At 36.3% G+C, this 19,733-nt stretch overlaps 2 protein-coding genes and 1 pseudogene across 2 annotated transcripts; all 3 read right to left on the bottom strand.

Moving 5' to 3' along the window:
• Window positions 1-2,905: 2,905 nt before the first annotated feature.
• LOC143567359 (carbon catabolite repressor protein 4 homolog 1-like) lies at window positions 2,906-7,685 on the bottom strand. The gene is made up of 9 exons (XM_077053802.1): window positions 7,454-7,685; window positions 6,650-7,370; window positions 5,793-6,050; window positions 5,547-5,687; window positions 5,329-5,420; window positions 5,122-5,236; window positions 4,898-5,033; window positions 4,676-4,831; window positions 2,906-3,174 (listed from the first exon to the last, which is right to left on the bottom strand). The coding sequence occupies exons 1-8, from the start codon at window positions 7,609-7,611 to the stop codon at window positions 4,686-4,688; spliced, it is 1,767 nt and encodes a 588-aa protein (XP_076909917.1). The 5' UTR covers window positions 7,612-7,685; the 3' UTR covers window positions 2,906-3,174; window positions 4,676-4,685.
• Window positions 7,686-10,932: 3,247 nt separating this feature from the next.
• LOC143567361 (uncharacterized) lies at window positions 10,933-12,085 on the bottom strand (annotated as a pseudogene).
• A 628-nt stretch (window positions 12,086-12,713) lies between these two features.
• LOC143567358 (putative UDP-N-acetylglucosamine--peptide N-acetylglucosaminyltransferase SPINDLY) lies at window positions 12,714-19,225 on the bottom strand. Its single transcript, XM_077053801.1, has 18 exons — window positions 19,206-19,225; window positions 17,876-18,312; window positions 17,613-17,774; window positions 17,348-17,523; window positions 17,180-17,255; window positions 16,982-17,110; window positions 16,731-16,850; window positions 16,571-16,639; window positions 16,411-16,492; window positions 15,918-16,012; window positions 15,449-15,513; window positions 15,159-15,357; window positions 14,887-15,081; window positions 14,572-14,666; window positions 14,334-14,469; window positions 14,040-14,257; window positions 13,292-13,419; window positions 12,714-13,210 (listed from the first exon to the last, which is right to left on the bottom strand). The coding sequence occupies exons 2-18, from the start codon at window positions 18,284-18,286 to the stop codon at window positions 12,861-12,863; spliced, it is 2,706 nt and encodes a 901-aa protein (XP_076909916.1). The 5' UTR covers window positions 18,287-18,312; window positions 19,206-19,225; the 3' UTR covers window positions 12,714-12,860.
• Between the last annotated feature and the right edge of the window lie 508 nt (window positions 19,226-19,733).

Raw genomic sequence — 19,733 nt, 5'->3', positions numbered from 1 at the left:
GTCATTTTTTATGAATTCTTTGGTTCTTATGTTATTTTCTACCACTTGGAAGATTTTTGAATATTTTACTCGTGTTGTAAAATGGAGGGTTTGGGTAGAATGATCCAGTTTTATCTTTTGAATTTTGTAAGCACACTTAAAACTTTGAATCAATGACTGTTTACAAAATATTAAAATTAATAAAAATTAGACTATTTAATTATCACAAAACTTGGTTGGGTATAAATGGCAAAAAATAGGTAGCCTGGTATGGTAAAGTCCTCGAAATGAGTTCGGATTAAAGCATGTCAGACAGGTTGAAGTGTATTGTGTAGACTACAATATATATTCATAGTCTAAGGGTGAGCCTTAAATCGAATTAATCGAACCGAAACCAAACTAACCGAACCAAAGCATTAATCGACGGTTAACTTTTTGTTGAATAACTGATTTTTTGGTTCCGTTTCGGTTAACCATTTTTAATAACCGAACCAAAACAATTAGCCAATACATTTATCCGTAACAATCATCTTCTTCTAATAATATTATGTTTCAATATTCAAAATGATATTTATCCAATTTTCTTTGACAATTGTATTCTTGATCTTGCATATTTCATTTCTTTAGTAGCAAATATTAATTCGTTTTGAATGACAATGACTTTAAATTGCATTTATTCTCTTATACGCTACTGGCTTTGACAGTTAGCTTAGCTACTTAGCTATTTACCTGTTAAAACTTAAAACTGAGTTCATGAGTAATCTTTTATGTATATTTTGGAACTAATGTGTATAACTTAATTGTTTATAATGTGTATATTTTGGTAAAAAATTTTGACAAATGTCTAACAAAAATGTAGTCCATGTTAAAAGTATGGGCTTTAGCGGCTAATTAACCAAACCGAATCAAATTAACCGTAAATAACCAGTTAACTGAAACCAAATTGTTATTGTTTTTAATAACCGAAGTGTTCGGTTATGGTTTCTGTTATTGCCATTAACCGAACCGTGTACACCCCTAATTTATACAATAGTTTTATAAGCCAATAACTGAAAATAACCAAAGCAAAATTAAGGCATTTAGTCATATTGGAGGTTTGACTAAATGCACCCCTCCTATATACTTGATATACCCCTATGTATACATTTGTAAAGAGGGTGGTGCATATGTATGCCGTATGCGGGCGTGTAGAGAGTGGTATACAGACGTATAGATGGTGGTTACACATGTATATGTATGTGTGGAGGCTGGTACATGAGTGTGTAGTTTATTGTGATGTAAGGTCAAACAATGCCCTTGTGTTGGATGAATTTGAATAACAAAGCTGATTTCAGCTTGAGCAGTCTGTCTTTTGACAACTTAGTGCGGCTGCAGTCTTCGATAGCATTGGGTTCTTTCGACTTCCATGCTCCTTAGTAAGTCTCGCTATTCATTATCTTTTCAGTTCACTATGTCAATACAAATGATTATATTCATATATCTAAAAATGTGATCTCTATAGTTTTGGAATTGTTTTAGAACTTTTAACCAGAAGGAAACTGTTGGATGACAAAGGCCTGAAGGACAACCAAGTCTTGTTACATGGGTGTGTTTTTCTATTCAGTCTCCTGTAAACAGAGTCAACATTTTTGAGTATCAAAATTATTTACATTTTAACTTGAAGATGGAATAAGACACCCCCCCCCCCCACCCCCACCCACCCACACACAGGGACCAGAGATTATAACAGGCAGTATGTACATTTGACCCCATTTGAGATTGTTACAATATAAATAATTTTAAAACTCAATGTGAAATCATCAGGCTTGACTTTGAAATATTCTTATTGTGCAACTCTCTATAAGTGGCAAAGTGAGGACAAAGTAATTAATAATGTGTTGATCCAAAAATAAACATTGATTGGCCTTCAAAGTCCCACCTCATATATATACTAAGGGGAATTCTAGACACCCACACCTTTTTGCTAAAAAAACCAACCAATACACCCTGTATAGGGCTATACGAGGCGTATAGGGTCCCATACAACCCCCCCCCCCCCCCCCTCCATAGCCCTATACGGGACGTATAGGGCCCGTATAGCCCTATACAGGACGTATTGGAGGGTGTCTGTGTATCCCATGTAAGACCCATATACTAAACCTTTGTCCTCCATTTTGTGGGTCCGATCCTGACTTTCACATGGTGATAGTGAGAATTTTTGGTTGTTTTAAAGAGGTCAATTCAAGAAGCATATAACTAAAGAAACAAGTGAATCTATTTTTGCAATCATCCACATTAATCCTTATCCTTATATACTAATAAATAACCAGGGTGCCACATGACACACTCCTAAGGTATCCAACTAGAATGATTCCATTTAGTACCATCACATTCATTAAGGAGTTCAAAACTGGCAAAAGATAAAAAAGTAACCTGACTCTTTTAAACCTTAACCAAAAATGACCGATTTGTAAGAACACCTCTCAACCAAAATGATAGAAGATTGAATAGAATTTAAACTAAACGTGACAAAGGCGTTGCAGCCACTGCTCAACTAAAAACCAACGGGCACAATCGGGTTTGACCGACCATGGTCAAATTCTCTCATGACCTAACTGAGACATACAAGAACCAAAACTGTCTAATGTTTTTATAAGATAAGCAATCCCAGAAGTGGAACTGGTAAATAACAGTTTTGGAGCTCATAGATCCAATGCAGTCAAAGTTATCAGTTCTGTACCATTCACCTAATTACATCAATTGTTTTCTTAGATCCACCTAATCACATCTCTCATCATCACTAATTCTACACACCCCAACAAATCTTAAACACATAAAACTGTACCTTTCTTTCTTTTTTTTTTTTGCTGCAATGAGAAGTAATAAGAAAAAGGGTAAAAAAAACCCAAAATCTATATATCATCAAAAATTTGTAACAAGACTAGGCAATAGTCTAATAATTTTGCAAAAACCCGTTGCAAGTAACACTTGATCCACTAAGTTATACTGCTGATATTATATTTCTATTAAATTTAAAAAAAAAACAATATTCGAAACTGAACATATCCGTTTTCCTGAGTCAGAGGTAGCATGATACATAGTGTAGTAGTAGAACATTGAGCACAAATTTCCTACAAAAATCTACTTTTGTCACACTTTCAACTTACACTGGTTTCCCTTCACTTTTATCATCATCATCTTTCCTTCCAACCTGGCCTGCAATGAATGACTCGGTTATTAGAATTAGGGCGGGCAATTCTGACCCAACCCCTTTAGTTTGAGTCAGTTTGGGCTTTTCTTTTCAATTAGTATGGGTTGTATTGGGTTAGGTATTCCAGCTAAAGGGTTAAAATGGGTCACTTAAATTGTCCATGGATTTATGTACAGGTCGAGTGGGCCGAAGATATTAAAGAAATGGGTTGTTAGGTATGAGAAAATAATAAACAGGTCAAACTTGGTTCAAGCTACCGATAATTGGTTCGCCGTCGCCGTCTTTTTTCTCACAGTCACCATCAAAGTCATTGGCAGCTTTTCAATCGCCATCGTCGTGGTTCTAGTAACCTGGCCTCGCCATCGGTAGCTTTTCCAATCAGACATCACCATCAAACTGTACTGAGTTGATTGTTGCTTGATTTTTGATCATCAAACTAGATTATTGAGTTTTAGAAAATTTTACTCAAATCAGAAGTGATTTCTATTAAATGTTTCTATCCAGCCATATCTAGAGGTGTAAATGAACCGAATCGCTCACGAGCTACTCAAGATCGGCTCATGAAAAGCTCAATCGATCTGAGCTCAAGCGAGCCCGAGCTTGAGCCTAAAAGTAAGCTCGCTTAATATATACTATGCATATATAAATTTATAACTGAAAAAAATATAAAAATAATTATAAATATATATAAAAAACTAATTAATTAATAGCAAGCGAGCCGAGTCCGAGCTTGGAAACCTACTCAAGAGCCGAGCTTGAGTTTTAAAAATAGAAACGAAACGAGCCGAGCTCGAGCTTGATCTATGTGTAAGTTAAACAAGCCAAGCTCGAGCCCGGGCTCGGCTCGTTTGCACCCCTAGCTCTCATAGTGTTGTTCTATATTTAGTTCTCTATGTTTCAGCTTGTGTACTTCTTTCCTGCAGTAATAATATGAGAGCCATATTCTGTTGGAACGCGTTAATAGCTGGGCTTGCTCTTAGACCAGGAAGTTCTGTTTTGGGTGCATTGCTTACTGCTTATGTGAATTATAGGGATCATGAGATTGGAGAGAGTAGTGAAGATACTCTTAAAGTTTGATGGTTTAAATGATGGGGATTATATGATGGCGTCAAATTTGTATACATCGTGTGACCATTGGAATGAAATAGATCGTTGGGGAGAGCAATGATGAATGATTCCGGGATTGTCAAGACTGCAGGATTGAGTTCAATAGAGGATGGTAATAGGGTACATAGATTTTTTGGCTGGGAATGTGTATTTTCTTTTTATTTTGAAAGGCTTTGTAATATAGTTCTGTTTTTTTATATCAGTGATAATTTAATATATATGTATATTAAATTACGATGAAATCATGTTTTTTTAATTAAAGAAACAACCCGTTTTGACCCAAAACCCAGTCTAACCCGGACCCGTTCTGACCCCAACCCGTTCCAACACAAACAACCCTTTTTTATTTGACCCGGTCCGACCCATTTTCCAACCCTAATTAGAATAATAACCGCTTACCTAAAATACATTAACGTCTAACACGAGGCTTGCATCGAAATTCAGCTAACAGTGCAATGTGATCAGATGACCATTCTGGAGACGGAAGTGCGGTATCTTTCCTCAAACTATCCTCATCCAAAAGCTCCAATAAAGATTCCACACTCAAACTATCAGCTGCATTAAAACTCAATCAAGTGATTATTTGACTTTCAATAATCAGCTGTTAAATAAATATAATACCTGAATAAAATATATAATCAAGGGTCCCAATGAAGTCTCTTGTGCAATTTGTAAACAAGGGCTCATTTGTATTAGGATCCACTCTCTTCTTCTGTTGTTCATAACCAATTCTAGCAAACGACGAGTACGCACTTACCTGTAAATATATTAAAACCATATTTTTTTATAAAAAGGGCGCATGATTTTTAAAAAAGTCAACCAATAGTTAAAAGTTGTTGACTTACCAAGGGGAGAGTGTGAGTCAGTTTGGTGTCGGGTCTTAATATTCCAAGAGGGTCTACAGCTAGATCTGGATGCATTGGATCAACTGTTCCCATTGCAAGAAGCGCATGTGGAGCACTGCATTTGAGTTTTAAAATTCTTTACATATAGTAACGTAATAAAGTTTTATAATTTATTAACTTAAATAGAAAAGCACATCACTTGCTCACCTTCCCGGAACCGAATTGAAGTCACCGCAGACTAACATTGGAATATCTGCACTCGCAGCTATCTTTTCCAATCCTTTTAACAGCGTGTGAACCTTCATCATTTCCAACCAAACAAGTTTCATAATCATAACTATTAACAGCGAAAATAACTTTCGCGGTTTCAAAAAATAACAATAATAATATTTTTTCTGCTTGCGTTTTAAAAATAAAAGTCAAACCTGCCATAGTTTGACATCCTTTAGCTCATTCGGAACGTTCACATGAGTATTTGCCACACAAATAAGTTGTCGTTTACCTAGAGGATCAACACCTTGGTTACCAAACTTTGCTTCTAGAACAACAATTAACGCAACATTATCCTGATATAAGAAATAAAGTTTATCAGCACATAAAACAAAGACAACACAAAGCATTAAAAAGAGAAGGGTATAGAAACAAAAAATGAGTTAAAGATCTAAAGCTACCTTAACCAAACGATTTAAAGCTGTTTTCTTTTGTGCATTAGGAACCAAAGCATCAGTTAAAGATTGTGCAGCCTTATTAAACTCAACTTCATATTTTTTCACATGTGAGAATCTATCTCTGCGAAAAAACGTTGCACAACCATCAATTATTTGATTATTACCATTCTGCACCTCAGCAGTTCTCCTCTTGAAAAGAGCTTGATATCCATGTTTGTCCAACTCGGGTGCAAAAAATTCCTCAAAATGATCACTTTGAACCTAAAATCAAATAAAAGTCAAAGCCAAGCTTAGAAGATCCTTAGAGATAGAGGTGTAAACGCCCCAAGTCGCTCGTTAACAACTCAAGATCAGCTTGCTAAATGCTCGAATCAGCCGAGCTCAAACCCAGACTCGAGCCTAACATAAGCTTCCCTAATAAACGAGCCTGAATCCAAGTTTCACTTATCGAACTCGAGCCGCCTAACGACTATTTTTATATTTTATGTATGTATTAAATACATATTTATGTATTAGTAATTATATATACAAAATTATAATAAAATAACTAAATAATGCATATTAAGTTATATATAGAAATGTTAAATAATACACACACACGCGCGCGCATATGTAAAAATAAAAAATGTATATAAATTAATTAACAAATAATAAACAGGCCTGCCTAGAGATTGAAAACTACTCATGAGCCAAGCTTTATAAATAGAGCCCGAAACAAGCCGTGCTCAAGTAAGTTAACCGAGCCAAGCTCGAGCTCAAGTAAGCTAAAAAAGCCGAGCTCGAGCTCAAGCAAGTCAAATGAGCTAAGCTCGGCTCGTTTGCACCCTTAAACTTAGCGAAATAAAAAAGGACAAACTCACCTCTTGAAGACAAACAATATCCGCAAGGTAACCAACAATCTCTCTTAACAGATTCTGCCTCCGGTAAGGCCAAGATAGAGCCCACGAAGGGCAATACCCGTACAAATCACTAGTAGCATACGCATCACACAACACATTATACGAAAGCACGGAAAAGGTCCCAGACGACGAATCCAAACTGCCCGCTACGTCAGCATTGGTAACTGAAATCAACCGCCTCGGACTCGGTGACGGGGCGGGAATCACACGGGACGTTAATGTGGTATTCGCCTGTCCAACAGGCAACTTCGTCTCGGAATCAATCACAACACATTCAAACTTCAAAACATGACCGATATCCTCCGCTGTCGGCGTGTACGTTTTTGAACGCCCGACTTCAAACCAAATCTCACCACCGTTTCTTTGAGTAATTGCAGCAGGATATAAAGGCGTTACACCATTCGTACTATTAATATTATTACTATTGTTTACCCCGGATGTTGCGTTATTAAACCGACCATAAATATCCTCCTCTTCGTTACCATTCTCATTAACAGCACTAGCAGCACGCTCATGCAAAACGCGATGGTGTTGCCACGCATCCGAAAAACACTTGGGAGTGCAGTGATAGCTTTTGGCAACAGACAACTTAGCCTTAACACAACCTAAACATTGCAATGTGGCTTGCTCGGACGGATGCACACTACATATAGCAACTTTCTTATCACTCTGCACGCGATACCTACAACAATAATATCATTAACAATTCAAATTAAAACAATCACCCTAAGCATTGACTAAACAGTTTTAAGTTAATTTACTAACCACTTGTATCTTAAGAAATGAGCACCAAGTGGGGAAGACTCGGGAACATCATCGGTGGAGACGGTGTTGTCGGGATGGCGAATAAGGACATAGGGCGAGAGCTCGCAGCCTACAATGGGAATATCGGAGGGGAGGTGCACTCTGAGCAGACTCAGCATGCTTCAATTATTATTATTACTATTACTATTACTACAGCAGTAAATTAAACTAAAACAATTTTCAAAAAACCCTAACCCTACGATGATGACGAGTTCGAGCAGGAAAACACGTGGCGAATCCGCCATTACATGTAATTGAACATTGCCGATTGATTTGGCGAATCAAAAACCCTAGATCGATTAGCGCTTGAGGGGTGCTTGAATTGAAGGATCGATTATGTGAAATTGAATGAATTGATTGGAGAAAGAAGAATTAGGGTTTGAAATGGGATTTGATTTGTGCGGGGTGTATACGGGGGTTTTAGATTTACCAAATACAAATACACACAGATAAGAATAAGAAGAACACGTAATTTTAATTTTCTATTCTATTGCCTTTTCCTAAAGTCTTATTGTTATTATCTTTTTTTTCTAATTTCAATTTTTCAATTCTAATTTGGGAATGGATGTTGAAATCATGTGATTCGAAAATGATATCATTTACCTAAATGGTATATATAAAGATTTCAATGGAGGGTGTAAAACTATAAGGTAGCGTTTGTTATGCATGAATGAGATATGAAATGGAATAGACCATTATGATGGAATGAAAAAGAATGTGTTTGGTTGGTCAATGGAATTGAATCACCCATTACCATGACCATTTCATTCCTTCTAAAACACCCCAAGGGTATGTTTGGTTGGAGGTAATGGAATGAAGGGGGAATGGAATGGGAGAAGGAATGGAATGGACAAGGGAATGAAATGGATCATTACCATTCTTATGTCTTGTTTGGTTAACCTATAGGAATGAAATCAATTATTAATTTTTATTGTTTGGTATATAAAAAATTGTAGAAATAAAATAGAAATAATAAAAACACTCATATCTCAAAATACTTTTTAACCAAAAAAAAAACCCCTACAATAGCGACGGTGGTAGCTCCGGCGACGAAATGGTGGTGGCAATGGTGGCGGCGGCGATGGTGTTGGCGGAGTTGGTGGTGGTGCCAATGGTGGTGGTGGTTGTTAGGTGGTAGTGTTGTTGAAAAAGTAAGGTGAATGAGGAATGGAATGAAAAAAAAGAAGGGGGGTGGGAAGGAATGGTTTTTATGGAATGGAATTCCATGGGTAATGGATGATTCCATTCCATTGAGCAACCAAACACCACTTTTTTCATTTTCACGTAATGAATCATTCCATTCCTACTGTCATTCCTACATACCAAACGCTACCCAAATTCATTCCATCTACCTCCCTTGTTTTTTTTTCATTCCATCCCACTTTCACACTATGTCACCTCCACCACCCTCCCACCACCATTACCCATTGCCTCTCACCACCCACCATCACCACCACCACCACCACCTCCGCCCACCTCCGCCGCCACCACCTAACACCACCCACCAGCGCCGCTCACCACTGCCACCACCAACCATCGCTCCCGCCATCACGACCACCGCCCGTCACCTGCCGCTTACCACCGTCACCACCGCCAACACCCACTATTAGCACCACCTGCCACCACCAACAATCACTCCCCGCTCTCGCCCATCGCCACCGCCGCCCACCATCCACCACCACCATTACTACTCGCCGCCCACCACCACCATCTACCATTTTTATTTTTTTCCAGCATTTTCTAGCTTATCAAAAAATAAAGACTAATAATTCATTTTATTCCCACATGGTAACCAAACATGTCAATGGAATGGTAATTATCCATTCCATTACCTCGTTCATTTCATTCAATCGCCTATTCCATTACATCATACCAAAAAGACCCTAAATGTAAATGGGTTTGTGAGTTGTAAATTAGATGAGTTGATCAGGATGTAAATGAGTTGATGGGTTATTTGATAAAATATTTTGATTTGAGGTGAAGTATTTGTTTTAAAGTTGTTTTGATAAAGTGGCGGGACCCAAATCTTCTGGTTAATTAGAAAATAGTCTCTAGAAAAATAGAACGGAAATGTTTTGATATGCAAGACATATGATATAACTAGATTTAACAAACAAAATCAGCATTTGTTAGTGAAACAGACGTAAACTGCTACAACACGTGAACATAGGTGATGAATTATGTAATTTTTTTAGTTTAATGATGAAGAATGAATTTTGCTATATTTTCAAAAAGGAAATCTAATTTACCTTTTACTTTGATCCTACTTGTCACAATTTAAAATAGCATCCATATAAAACTTTTAATACGTAAACTGTTAAATTTGTAAGTGTATAATGAGCATGATAGTAATTAAAATCTTTGCCTTTTTATTTGGACCGATATGAAAATTATATAATTTCCTTACCAAAACAACATGAACGGAAAATCATTATTTGTTAAAATGGGCCAATTCAAGTCAAAAAAAAAAACCCACAATTCAAGTCAAATTTTCAATTCTAATTTCAAAGGAACCCGAAAGTTCACTATTTTTATTTTGGCATGACCATAGAACTTCACTCTCGGTTTTGTTTTTCCTTTTACCGAAAACTAAAGTTTGATTTTGGTCATACCTCGTTCCAAAACCGACCCGCACTAAAACTAAAACTTAACCATACCGAACTTGATTGTTATTATTTTATTGGATTTAACGTTCAAATTCATTATTTTAAGCCAAAAGTTTCATATCATGTTTTATTAATAAATGATTAATAAAAAAAATATAAAGGCCCAAATTCATTATTTTGTGTCTATTTTCCTAGGCTCAAACATTTCAATCGCAAATATAAAACCGAAAACTGACTCATAGCTGAACCAATCCAAACTCATGCGTAAAACCAAAAAAACGAATTCGATAAGTTCTCTAAAACAAAAAAAACAAAAATTAAATTTGATCGCAAAACCAGCCTCTACACACTACACCTCCTCTCAATAAAATAAAACTTAAAAATCTCAATTTATCTAGTTTCTTAAATTTAAAATTCTTGGACAATTTCAACTCACAATCCGATTTTTTCAAACACATACCAGATGAATCAATTCCCTTAAACGAATATTCGTGAATCAAACATTTACTAGATGAACTTTCTGGTTCCTCTTAACAAATCTAAGATTAGTTTTCTAATTTTGACATGAAAGACCTTATAAGCAACCATTTGACCAAGTTACCAATGGTTACCCTTAACCATTTCATGCCCGGGTGTCATGAAGTTGTGATAAATATTAACAACTTCACCAGTAGAAGCTTCATTTGCAATTTAAAAACTTATCAATTTTTAACTATACATCAATTATATGTGTACAAACTTCTTAAACTAAAAATGAGGAAACTTATGATTTACAAACAATCATAAACAAACCAATTAGGAACTTCAGAAGAAAATAATCATTATGATAAAAACAGGTGATCAAGTAGAATCTGTGATCCAAAGTATAGTCATAAGCAAACCTAAGCTCTAAAAGATAATAACAGATTCAAAACCATCTCATCACAACAAAATGAGATCAAATCATCATCATAACCTTAGCTCGCACGATTCAACTTCTCTCGGTACAACTTCATCACACCGGGGGCTTCTTTATCATACCTCTGCAACCTCTTCACAAATATACTCTCCAAACACCTCAGCCACCAACTAAAAGCATTCCTATTCTTCACCAACCCCTTACTCAAACACTGCTCGAAAACCTCACACCTCGGAATAATCCTCTTCTCCATACTCAACGAAATCAGCAACGAATTCTTGGCCACAACCGACGTATCAAACCCCATTTTATTAACAAGAAAATCCATCACCGTATCGATCTTCTCCGCAGACTTCATCATACACCACGGGTCGGTCCTAAATGCCAGCATGATCTCGTCTTTACTCCACCCCCATTTCTTATACGTCTTCATCTTCTTATCCCACGTGGACTTGGTCATCGACCTCCAACATAAAACTCGTCTTCGTCGGATCAAACCCCATACCCGCAACCTCCTCAACCACAACCTTAAAAATAGCGATCAAAGTCCGATAATCGGACTGCAGTAAGGAACCCAAGTGAAGGTATTAAATGATTCTTTAAGCTTCTGCCTAAGGATTTGGGTCTGGCGGATAAAAGCTTGACAATTTCGGAGCTGGACAAGCCTAGGGAAAGCAAGAAGTTGAATTTGGGGAGGAGGTTGTTTTCGGAACTTACGGAGTAAATTGAAGATCTGGGTCTGTGAAAAGCCTTGGGACTTGAAGAACTGGATGACGGAATCGGCTTTATAGGGGGTTTTGAGGGTTAAGTATTTGGAAGCTGAAATGAAATGAAATTTTGAGGAAGTTGAGTCTCCATGAGTCTATGGTTTTCTGTCGTTATCATGTTAAGACCCTCCGTCAACTTTTCGTCTATAGCACCGTCAAATCAAGGGGTAATAAGCAATATGGTCTTTTCACACCTTATATCAAATCCCTTGATCTTTCTCGTCACCGCTGACCACCACCACCGTCGTTGTTGCTGACCACCACCACCCTCTTCGTCTCTACAATGCCCTTCATCTTCATCACCCTCTCTCTCTCTCAACATCTTTTCTTCCCGAGTCTTCCGCCTGCTTGAACTACTATTTATAGAATATCAACCCAATTACACATTTACAACTTGATTTGTATCATTAACTTGTCAACCAATTTGATATGTTTAGATAGATGGCTAAAATGGGCTCGGGTTACACAGTTTTTAAAGTTTTCGAATTAGCATTGATGCTTTTTATATAAATAAAAAAATCGATCGTGTTTGGGTTGAACATTACAAGACATAAACCTAAAGCCAAGCACAGTTGACGCCTAATTACATGATCGTGTGACGTTTATATAGGCTTTTGTGTAATGACATGACATGTTACTTGTGCATGATTTATGGTTATATGTTGAATTTATTATATAAGAACTTCAAAATTATTGTTACTATTAACATGTAAAAATAAAAATGTGTCAACGAAAACGCCCTAAGAAGGGGGTGTTTGGGATTGAGTTTGTGTTTCAAAAACAAGTTCATAAAAACAATAATCACCTTTGAATAATCTACTTACAAATTCATCTATCTCAACAAGCAGTCCCAAACACCCTTAATCTTGACCTTTGGGTAGCAATCAGAGGAAAACATTCAATCTAATCTAAACCAAAATAAAGAATTATACAACACACTTCATCAGCCATTTCATTCCACTGTTCTAATCTAAACCAAAACATTCTTCCATCAACATTTAAATTATATGATACAAAAACCATCTACACTACTATAGAAATCATGTATGCCTCAATGTGTATTTAATTCCTAAATATCATTTTCACTGACCTGAGCCTCAAGTCTGGTTTGACTGACTCCCGTTCTCTTCACTTGTTAACAAACGTGGAGGGCCTAAATTAAACCCATTCTCCTTAACCACTCCAAGCAGGTCATCATTAGAGGGTAAAGATGTAACTTGTTCCATTCGCTTTAAAGAAGGAATGTTACCTTTACAATACCCTCGCCAAATGTCCCGATAAGCAGATTCCAACCCAGTAATAAATCTGGATCCATTGCCCAAAGGAGATTTGGACATTAATTTTCTTAGATCCACTCTGAGGTTTGAAAGTGCTGCCACGTCAGATGCCAGCTGTATCGCCAACCGGATGTACTCGTCTTCGGTTTTTGCAATCAGGTGTTCTAACCCTGCAACTCAGAGTCATGTTAATATGTTAGTATATATAAACTTGTGCATCTCGAGACAAAAATAAAAAAAAGACAATTTACCAACTGCAGTTAGAAGACTGATACCAACGTTATGTGCATGTACAGAACCACCCATAGTGACACATGGCACTCCCATATAAAGAGATTCACATGTGGTAGTAGTTCCTGCATAAGGGAAGGTATCCAAGCTACATACCAAAAAAAAGAGAAAAGATTAGAAAAGATTAGGCTTGTAAGCGAACCAATGAATTTTGTTTGTTTAACTTTAACCAAACAGACGATCGCACACGAACACAGTTTTCATGTTTGTTTGTTAAGAAAATGAAGGTCTTCGTGTTCGTTTGTGTTCGTTTATGTTCGTTCGTTAACAATATAATGAACGGTTCACACACGTAAACAAACGAATATAACTAAGCTAAAGCTGATTAAAATTAAATGTAAGCAGCAATGTATTGGGTCTAAAACCTCATTAAAACTAGACTAAATTATAATAGACCTAAATTTTTTTTAATGAATGCATTCATCTTAAAGAAATAGAACTTAAACAAGCGAGCATGAGTGAACATTCATGAACATTTTTTGTTCATCTTCGTTCGTTTTAACTAAACTAAGATAAATGAACTTCTCGTCGAAAGGTTCAAGAACAGTTCACTGAACATTTGGTTCATTTACAGGCCTAGAAAAGATTCTACAAAATTTGGTGAATGAAAGAGCATCCTTTTGTAAACACTGAACAATATATATCTTTTAAACTAGTTAACAAAATGCATGAAAAAGGTTAAAATGTATAGAATAATGAAGGATTTACCTAATATCCATAAGAGAATACGCTTGCATATGATCATGATTAAGTAAAATCAAGGGTAAAAGATCAACACGGAGTGATTCCAGACCTAACTGCTCCAATGTTGATAGAAATTTCTGTCTTACACTTTCACAGCAGAAAGGTTTGCATTTTACAATAAGCCGAGAGTTTGGAACTGCACATAAAATTTTGGCCCAAACTTGAAGCACTTTTGGTGTTATCTGATACAATGCAAAAGAAAAGGCATAAAAGTCCAATGCTGGTCAATGGAAGATAGAAAAGTATAAAATTAACCACCTTTGCTAAATTGTTGAAACTACCGAATGTAATAAAGCCATTGGAAAGAGCAGGTGCTGGTGATGCAGGGCCCGCCTCAGGAGATGGTGTGTAACAAAGAAAGCAATCTGGTAGCCGAATCAGATCCTCAACATGCCTGCCACCAATGCAATCAGGTCGTGTGAGTATATATAAACACACACACACACACAATATATGTATGTATGTATATATAGTTTTTAAAAACTAAGAATTGTACTTCTGCTTTGTATCAGGAGGGTCAGCCAGGGCATCAGTGATCCGATAGTCAATAGTAGGCAAACCAGTGGTATTTGGGTAACCAATCCAAGTCACCTATCAGTATATTAACAATTTTGGTAATATTAATAAACAGGGGTTATATTATCACAGATATGTTATTTATAAAAACAGGTTCACTAAATGTCAGCATAGTAATGTTTTAAGAATGAAGCAACGACAAGAATAATATTTCATGGAAATATAGCATGTGGTAGCAGCAGCCAGCAGACTACTAAGAAATATAATATATAACAGTTTTATTATAATTAATTACCTGAAGAGGTGCAGGGCGGCAAGCCATCATTCCCAACTTATTATTAGCAGTATGACCAGTAAGTTCCACCAAAATATCAACTTTATCTTCTCTAACCATACTTGCAACCTTTTTCTCATCAATTCCATAAATATCTCTCCATAAGCCACCTCCTTTTAAAACTCTGTCTCTGAATTTATTAGTTTTTGCATCTGCCTGCAACATTTATAAAAATAATATATAAGTGCAATTACAGCATTATAACTGCTTGTGGCATGTAAACAAGCACTTACCTTAACAACAGCTGAGTAAACGACAACCTTATAGTTAGCATAGTCATGATAGAGAAGAGGCGCTTCAATGAAATAAGATACAGAATGTGTAAAATAATCTGGAGACACGTATCCAATAACAAGTGGTCTTTCTGGATCTTTTGAATTTTCCCATGAAGCATATTGTGGAAATAATCTCATGAATCGCCGACCCCAGTCCCTGCAAAAAATCATGAAAAAAAATTTAGTTTACTAATTTTGATCTAACATGCAAAGAATACAGGTTTGACATATGTGGTAGTTAAAAGGACCTGTGAGCTTCATATAGTTTATCATCTGTTCCCTCGTTAATGTAATTCATCGCAAGTAATCGGTTCTGCAATAACAGTCAATGTACAGCAATGAGTGCAATATTGAATGAAGCACAACCATGTGGTAAAGAATTTTTAATCGTCTTCATTTATTGATTTATTTTAGATGCAATCAGCACAAGTCCGCATTTATTGCATCAACTGCACGTGTCTTGATTACCCATGTGGTTATCAATATCATAACTTAATCAAAGGGTCAAAATGATCCCAAAAACTCAGGCAGCCATTACAACTTATCGCAATAACTAAACATGATTTCATGTCATGTCTCCGATTTAAGAAAGTTAGAAAGATCATCCTCATTAAGAATTAAGCCAATATGTATACTTTTTTAAGTCGAATCGCAATCACAATATTATGCAATAAATTGAAATAAGCTGTGAAACATTTATAAGCACATAAATGATACCTGACCCGCGTTGCGCGAATCTGGGTCAATCTTGAGACACTGCTCATATGCTTCAATAGCTAAAGATATACTTCCAGCATCTCTGTAAAGAACCCCTACAAGTACAGTTCAACACAAATAACTGAAAACATGATTCATCAAGAAGGGAGGGGGGGGGGGGAGAAAAAGGAATCTGTAAGGCTGCTGCTCCCTGCTAGTAAAGCTCTAACTATAGAGTTGAAACGCGTATGAGCACAAACCATATATAAATTTGCACACTGAACAAACTTTCATAGTTTCATGTATATAACACTCGTCTGTTTCAATTTTGTTATTAATTTTCGATGTCAGTAATTGTGATTTCCAACCAAAAAGAGCATCTAACTCTTTACTGACGAGTGTTATATACCAAATCTTAAAAATAACTCAACCAAAATTCTGTACAAGAACAACTACAATCTGATAACATAGTTGATAATATTAATTTCAATGCATAATTATGATGGAAACAAACCTAAGTTATTGTAAGCTTCTGCATAAGTGGGATTTGCCACGATTGCTTTCTCTATCATGCTAGCAGCAGCATCCATTTTACCCTGTATATCAATTCAAATTGCATTCATATAATAGTTAAAACATATTGCCTTGTTAGATATTGATATATTAAATTGTACCTGCACTGTGTAGACTACTCCAAGGTTGTTCAATGATTGAGAAAAATTCGGTTTGATTGACAAAGCCAACTTCAAGGGAAAAAAAGCAACAAACAGAAACGAACTATTATAATTAGATCTTCATGTATTAAACATGTGAACAAATAATTACAATGTTTACCTGATAACACTCTACAGCTTTATCAAGGTTGTCTCGGTCTTTATATATAACTCCAAGATTATTACATGCTTCTGCACAATGGGGATTGAAGTGGAAAGCAAGTTCATAGAATACAATTGCCTGCAAACAGAAATGAGAGCTTACAACAATTTCTACAAAATAAGTGAACAACACAAAATGACTGTAATTCTTTTATAAACAAAACAGAAGAGAACGAAATGAGTTAAAGAAAAAAGAAAGATCAGTGCTACCATATCAAACTTCAGCATTTCCCCATAAGCAACCCCAAGATTGTACATGGCATCCGCATAATGCCAGTTATAATACAAAGCTTTTTTATAATATGCCACACCTTGGTTAATATCTCCCTCCAATTTCACCTACGTATATACCATTACTAATAATGGCATTTAAAAAAGAATATACTAAATTGGGTTTTAGGAAAATACCTTTGTGCCCAAATCTGTTAAGGCAATTGCCATGTTATTCTTAGCAATCTCAAAGTTGGGTGACACAGCCAGACACCTAAGAAACACAGCAAGAGAACCATACATGGACAATTAATAAAACATAATAATGGTTACCCAACTGGAAAATAATAAATGAACATTAATAACCTCTCGTAACAGGCAATAGCTGACTCAAGATCTCCACGGTTTTTATAAATCACGCCCATGTTACAATATGCTTCTGCATACATAGGCCTTTCCATAGCAGCCTTTTCGTAGCAATTAAGTGCCGTATCGTACTGCATTAATTCAGAATATACAACTCCAAGGTTGTAAAATGCAGGCTGCCCAAAATAAACCAAAAACGTCACCATCTAAAAATGCAATAAATGAAATGAATGCTTAACAAGATGTGTAAAGAATATGAAATTACAGCATAATGAGGGTCAATCTTTATAGCATCATAATACTTCTGAATTCCCTCTTGAGTGTTGCCAGCAAGCTTTAAACTGGTTCCAATATCTGTTAGTACAATTGAGAGACATTCTGCTGCTGGTTTATATGATGGATCTGCCTCCAGAGCCTTTTGGTATGACTGCATAAACAAATAGTAAACTTAATCAGTAACCAAGATCTTAAAAGCACATAAATCATAAATGTGTAATAGTATAATAAGTTCAATCAACACAATAATACCTCGGCAGCCTCCACCAATCGACCTTCGTCTTTATACCATATACCACAATGAGTAAGTGCACACACATTTTGTGAATCTAATTTAACAGCTTCAGAAAAGCTCTCAAAAGCCTGTTTTCCCATATTTTGCATCTGCAAACAGATTCCTTTGCCAATATGAGCCTCAACATTTCCATTGTCTTTCTCAAGTACACTTTCATATATAGTAAGAGCTTCCACAAATTTGTTTCTAGACCGCAAAATATTAGCATAACCAAGCCCATCTTTCCCCTCATAACACTCTTCTATTGGACTAACATGTGTCGTAGAATCAGTGGCACCTAGTGACGGCTCAACTGTTTTTAAGAAACCATTATCTTCAAGGTGACCCTTCTCTTTCCCTCCACCAACATCCTTTTCTGTCAACGCCATCTTGTTGCAACTAAAAGATCAAATTCCTGGACCAATTGCAGCAAATAGACAAATCATTGGTTTTAAAACTAAGTAATAATCTCAAAACCTAAAGTACACAGTTTCATTGATCTATTCTACAGTGTGTATGCTATGTGAATATTCCTTTAAATCAGAGTTATTAAAAGCCCTCGCTTCTTGCGCCTAGGCCCATTTTTCAGACGAAGCTCAATAAATGCACTTCTAGTGCCTAGGCAAGCACTTCAGCATTGTCTACGACAGGAACATGGGAAGATAAAATCCAAGCAAAAGAAACGCAAGGAGCGCGATTGAAACATAGATCTAGGAGAGGTCAAAGGAATTACATTGAACCTATTGTTATTCAAGTTTTGGAATTACATTTGAATCTTGACTATTTTAGAACTTTTAAAACAAATTAAATTATATTAAATATTATATAATAGCTTTTATTTATTATTTGAAGAATAGTATTATTTTTCATATGCATAATATATATTTTTTATTTTAGCGCGTCAGGCCCTCACTGTTTTTGCACCTAGGCTCCGGGCGAGGCCTATGCACCTAGGCTCCGGGCGAGGCCTATGCACCTTGAGTGAGCCTAGCGCATTTGATAACTATGCATTAAATTATCTGAAATAATAGTTTTTAGAGCAAATGAATTGTATATGACAATACTAGTTCTTCAATAATTTCACTAGACGCCCCAAAACCCTAACACAAGCACATAACAGTTACATCAAAGCAACAAATCACTTAGAAACCACGAAACCGCAGCCTCACTCAATAGGATTAAGGATTTGGCTTCACTTCCAGTAATGCAAACTAAACTATCAAACGATGAAAACGTAGAAGCACATGATTGCAGTTGATGCACTTAATCTAATAACTAGAAACGCAGATACACATTAATGTAATATACCTAAATACGCATTGAAGGCGAGAGAGAAATAGCATTCCTGATTATTATTATTATTGACTCTCAGTTGACGGCAAAGTGAGAGGCTTAAGAATTGTGTGTTGTGTGCGACGGAGGAGTTGGCTCCCAAGGCCACTGCGGCGGTGGTGTGTTTGGCAATCGAGCAGTGCCAGTGGTGGTGGAAAGTGTAGTCAAATGTAAGTCCCGTTTGTCTATGATTTTGCCCGCGTTCCGCTGCGACCCTGCCTGCCTCCTTCCTGGCCCCAATACTAATACTAAATAATAATAATCGTCAAAAATATGTATTGTGATAGATTACAAAAGAGCCCTTGTGGTTATTTATTGTAGATGTGCATTTATAGGATGGTTATAACTTATAAGAAATAAGAATGTATGATGTTGCTAAACTAGACTCTGAATTCATCTAATAATATTATGTCATGCGATGCTGACTGGATGACACTTGCTGAACCGTCTGAGCATGTTGTGATTCAGGTGAACGGTGACTTCAATGAATTTTGTGATTTTTTT

The sequence above is a fragment of the Bidens hawaiensis genome, unplaced genomic scaffold (genome assembly GCF_021521415.1).
Source record: "Bidens hawaiensis isolate Kalapana, Puna unplaced genomic scaffold, B.hawaiensis_p1.1 tig00023393_1, whole genome shotgun sequence".
In the NCBI taxonomy this organism is placed as follows: Eukaryota; Viridiplantae; Streptophyta; class Magnoliopsida; order Asterales; family Asteraceae; genus Bidens; species Bidens hawaiensis.
Note: the sequence above shows the minus strand (reverse complement) of the source record. Positions and strands in the feature narration are given on the sequence as shown.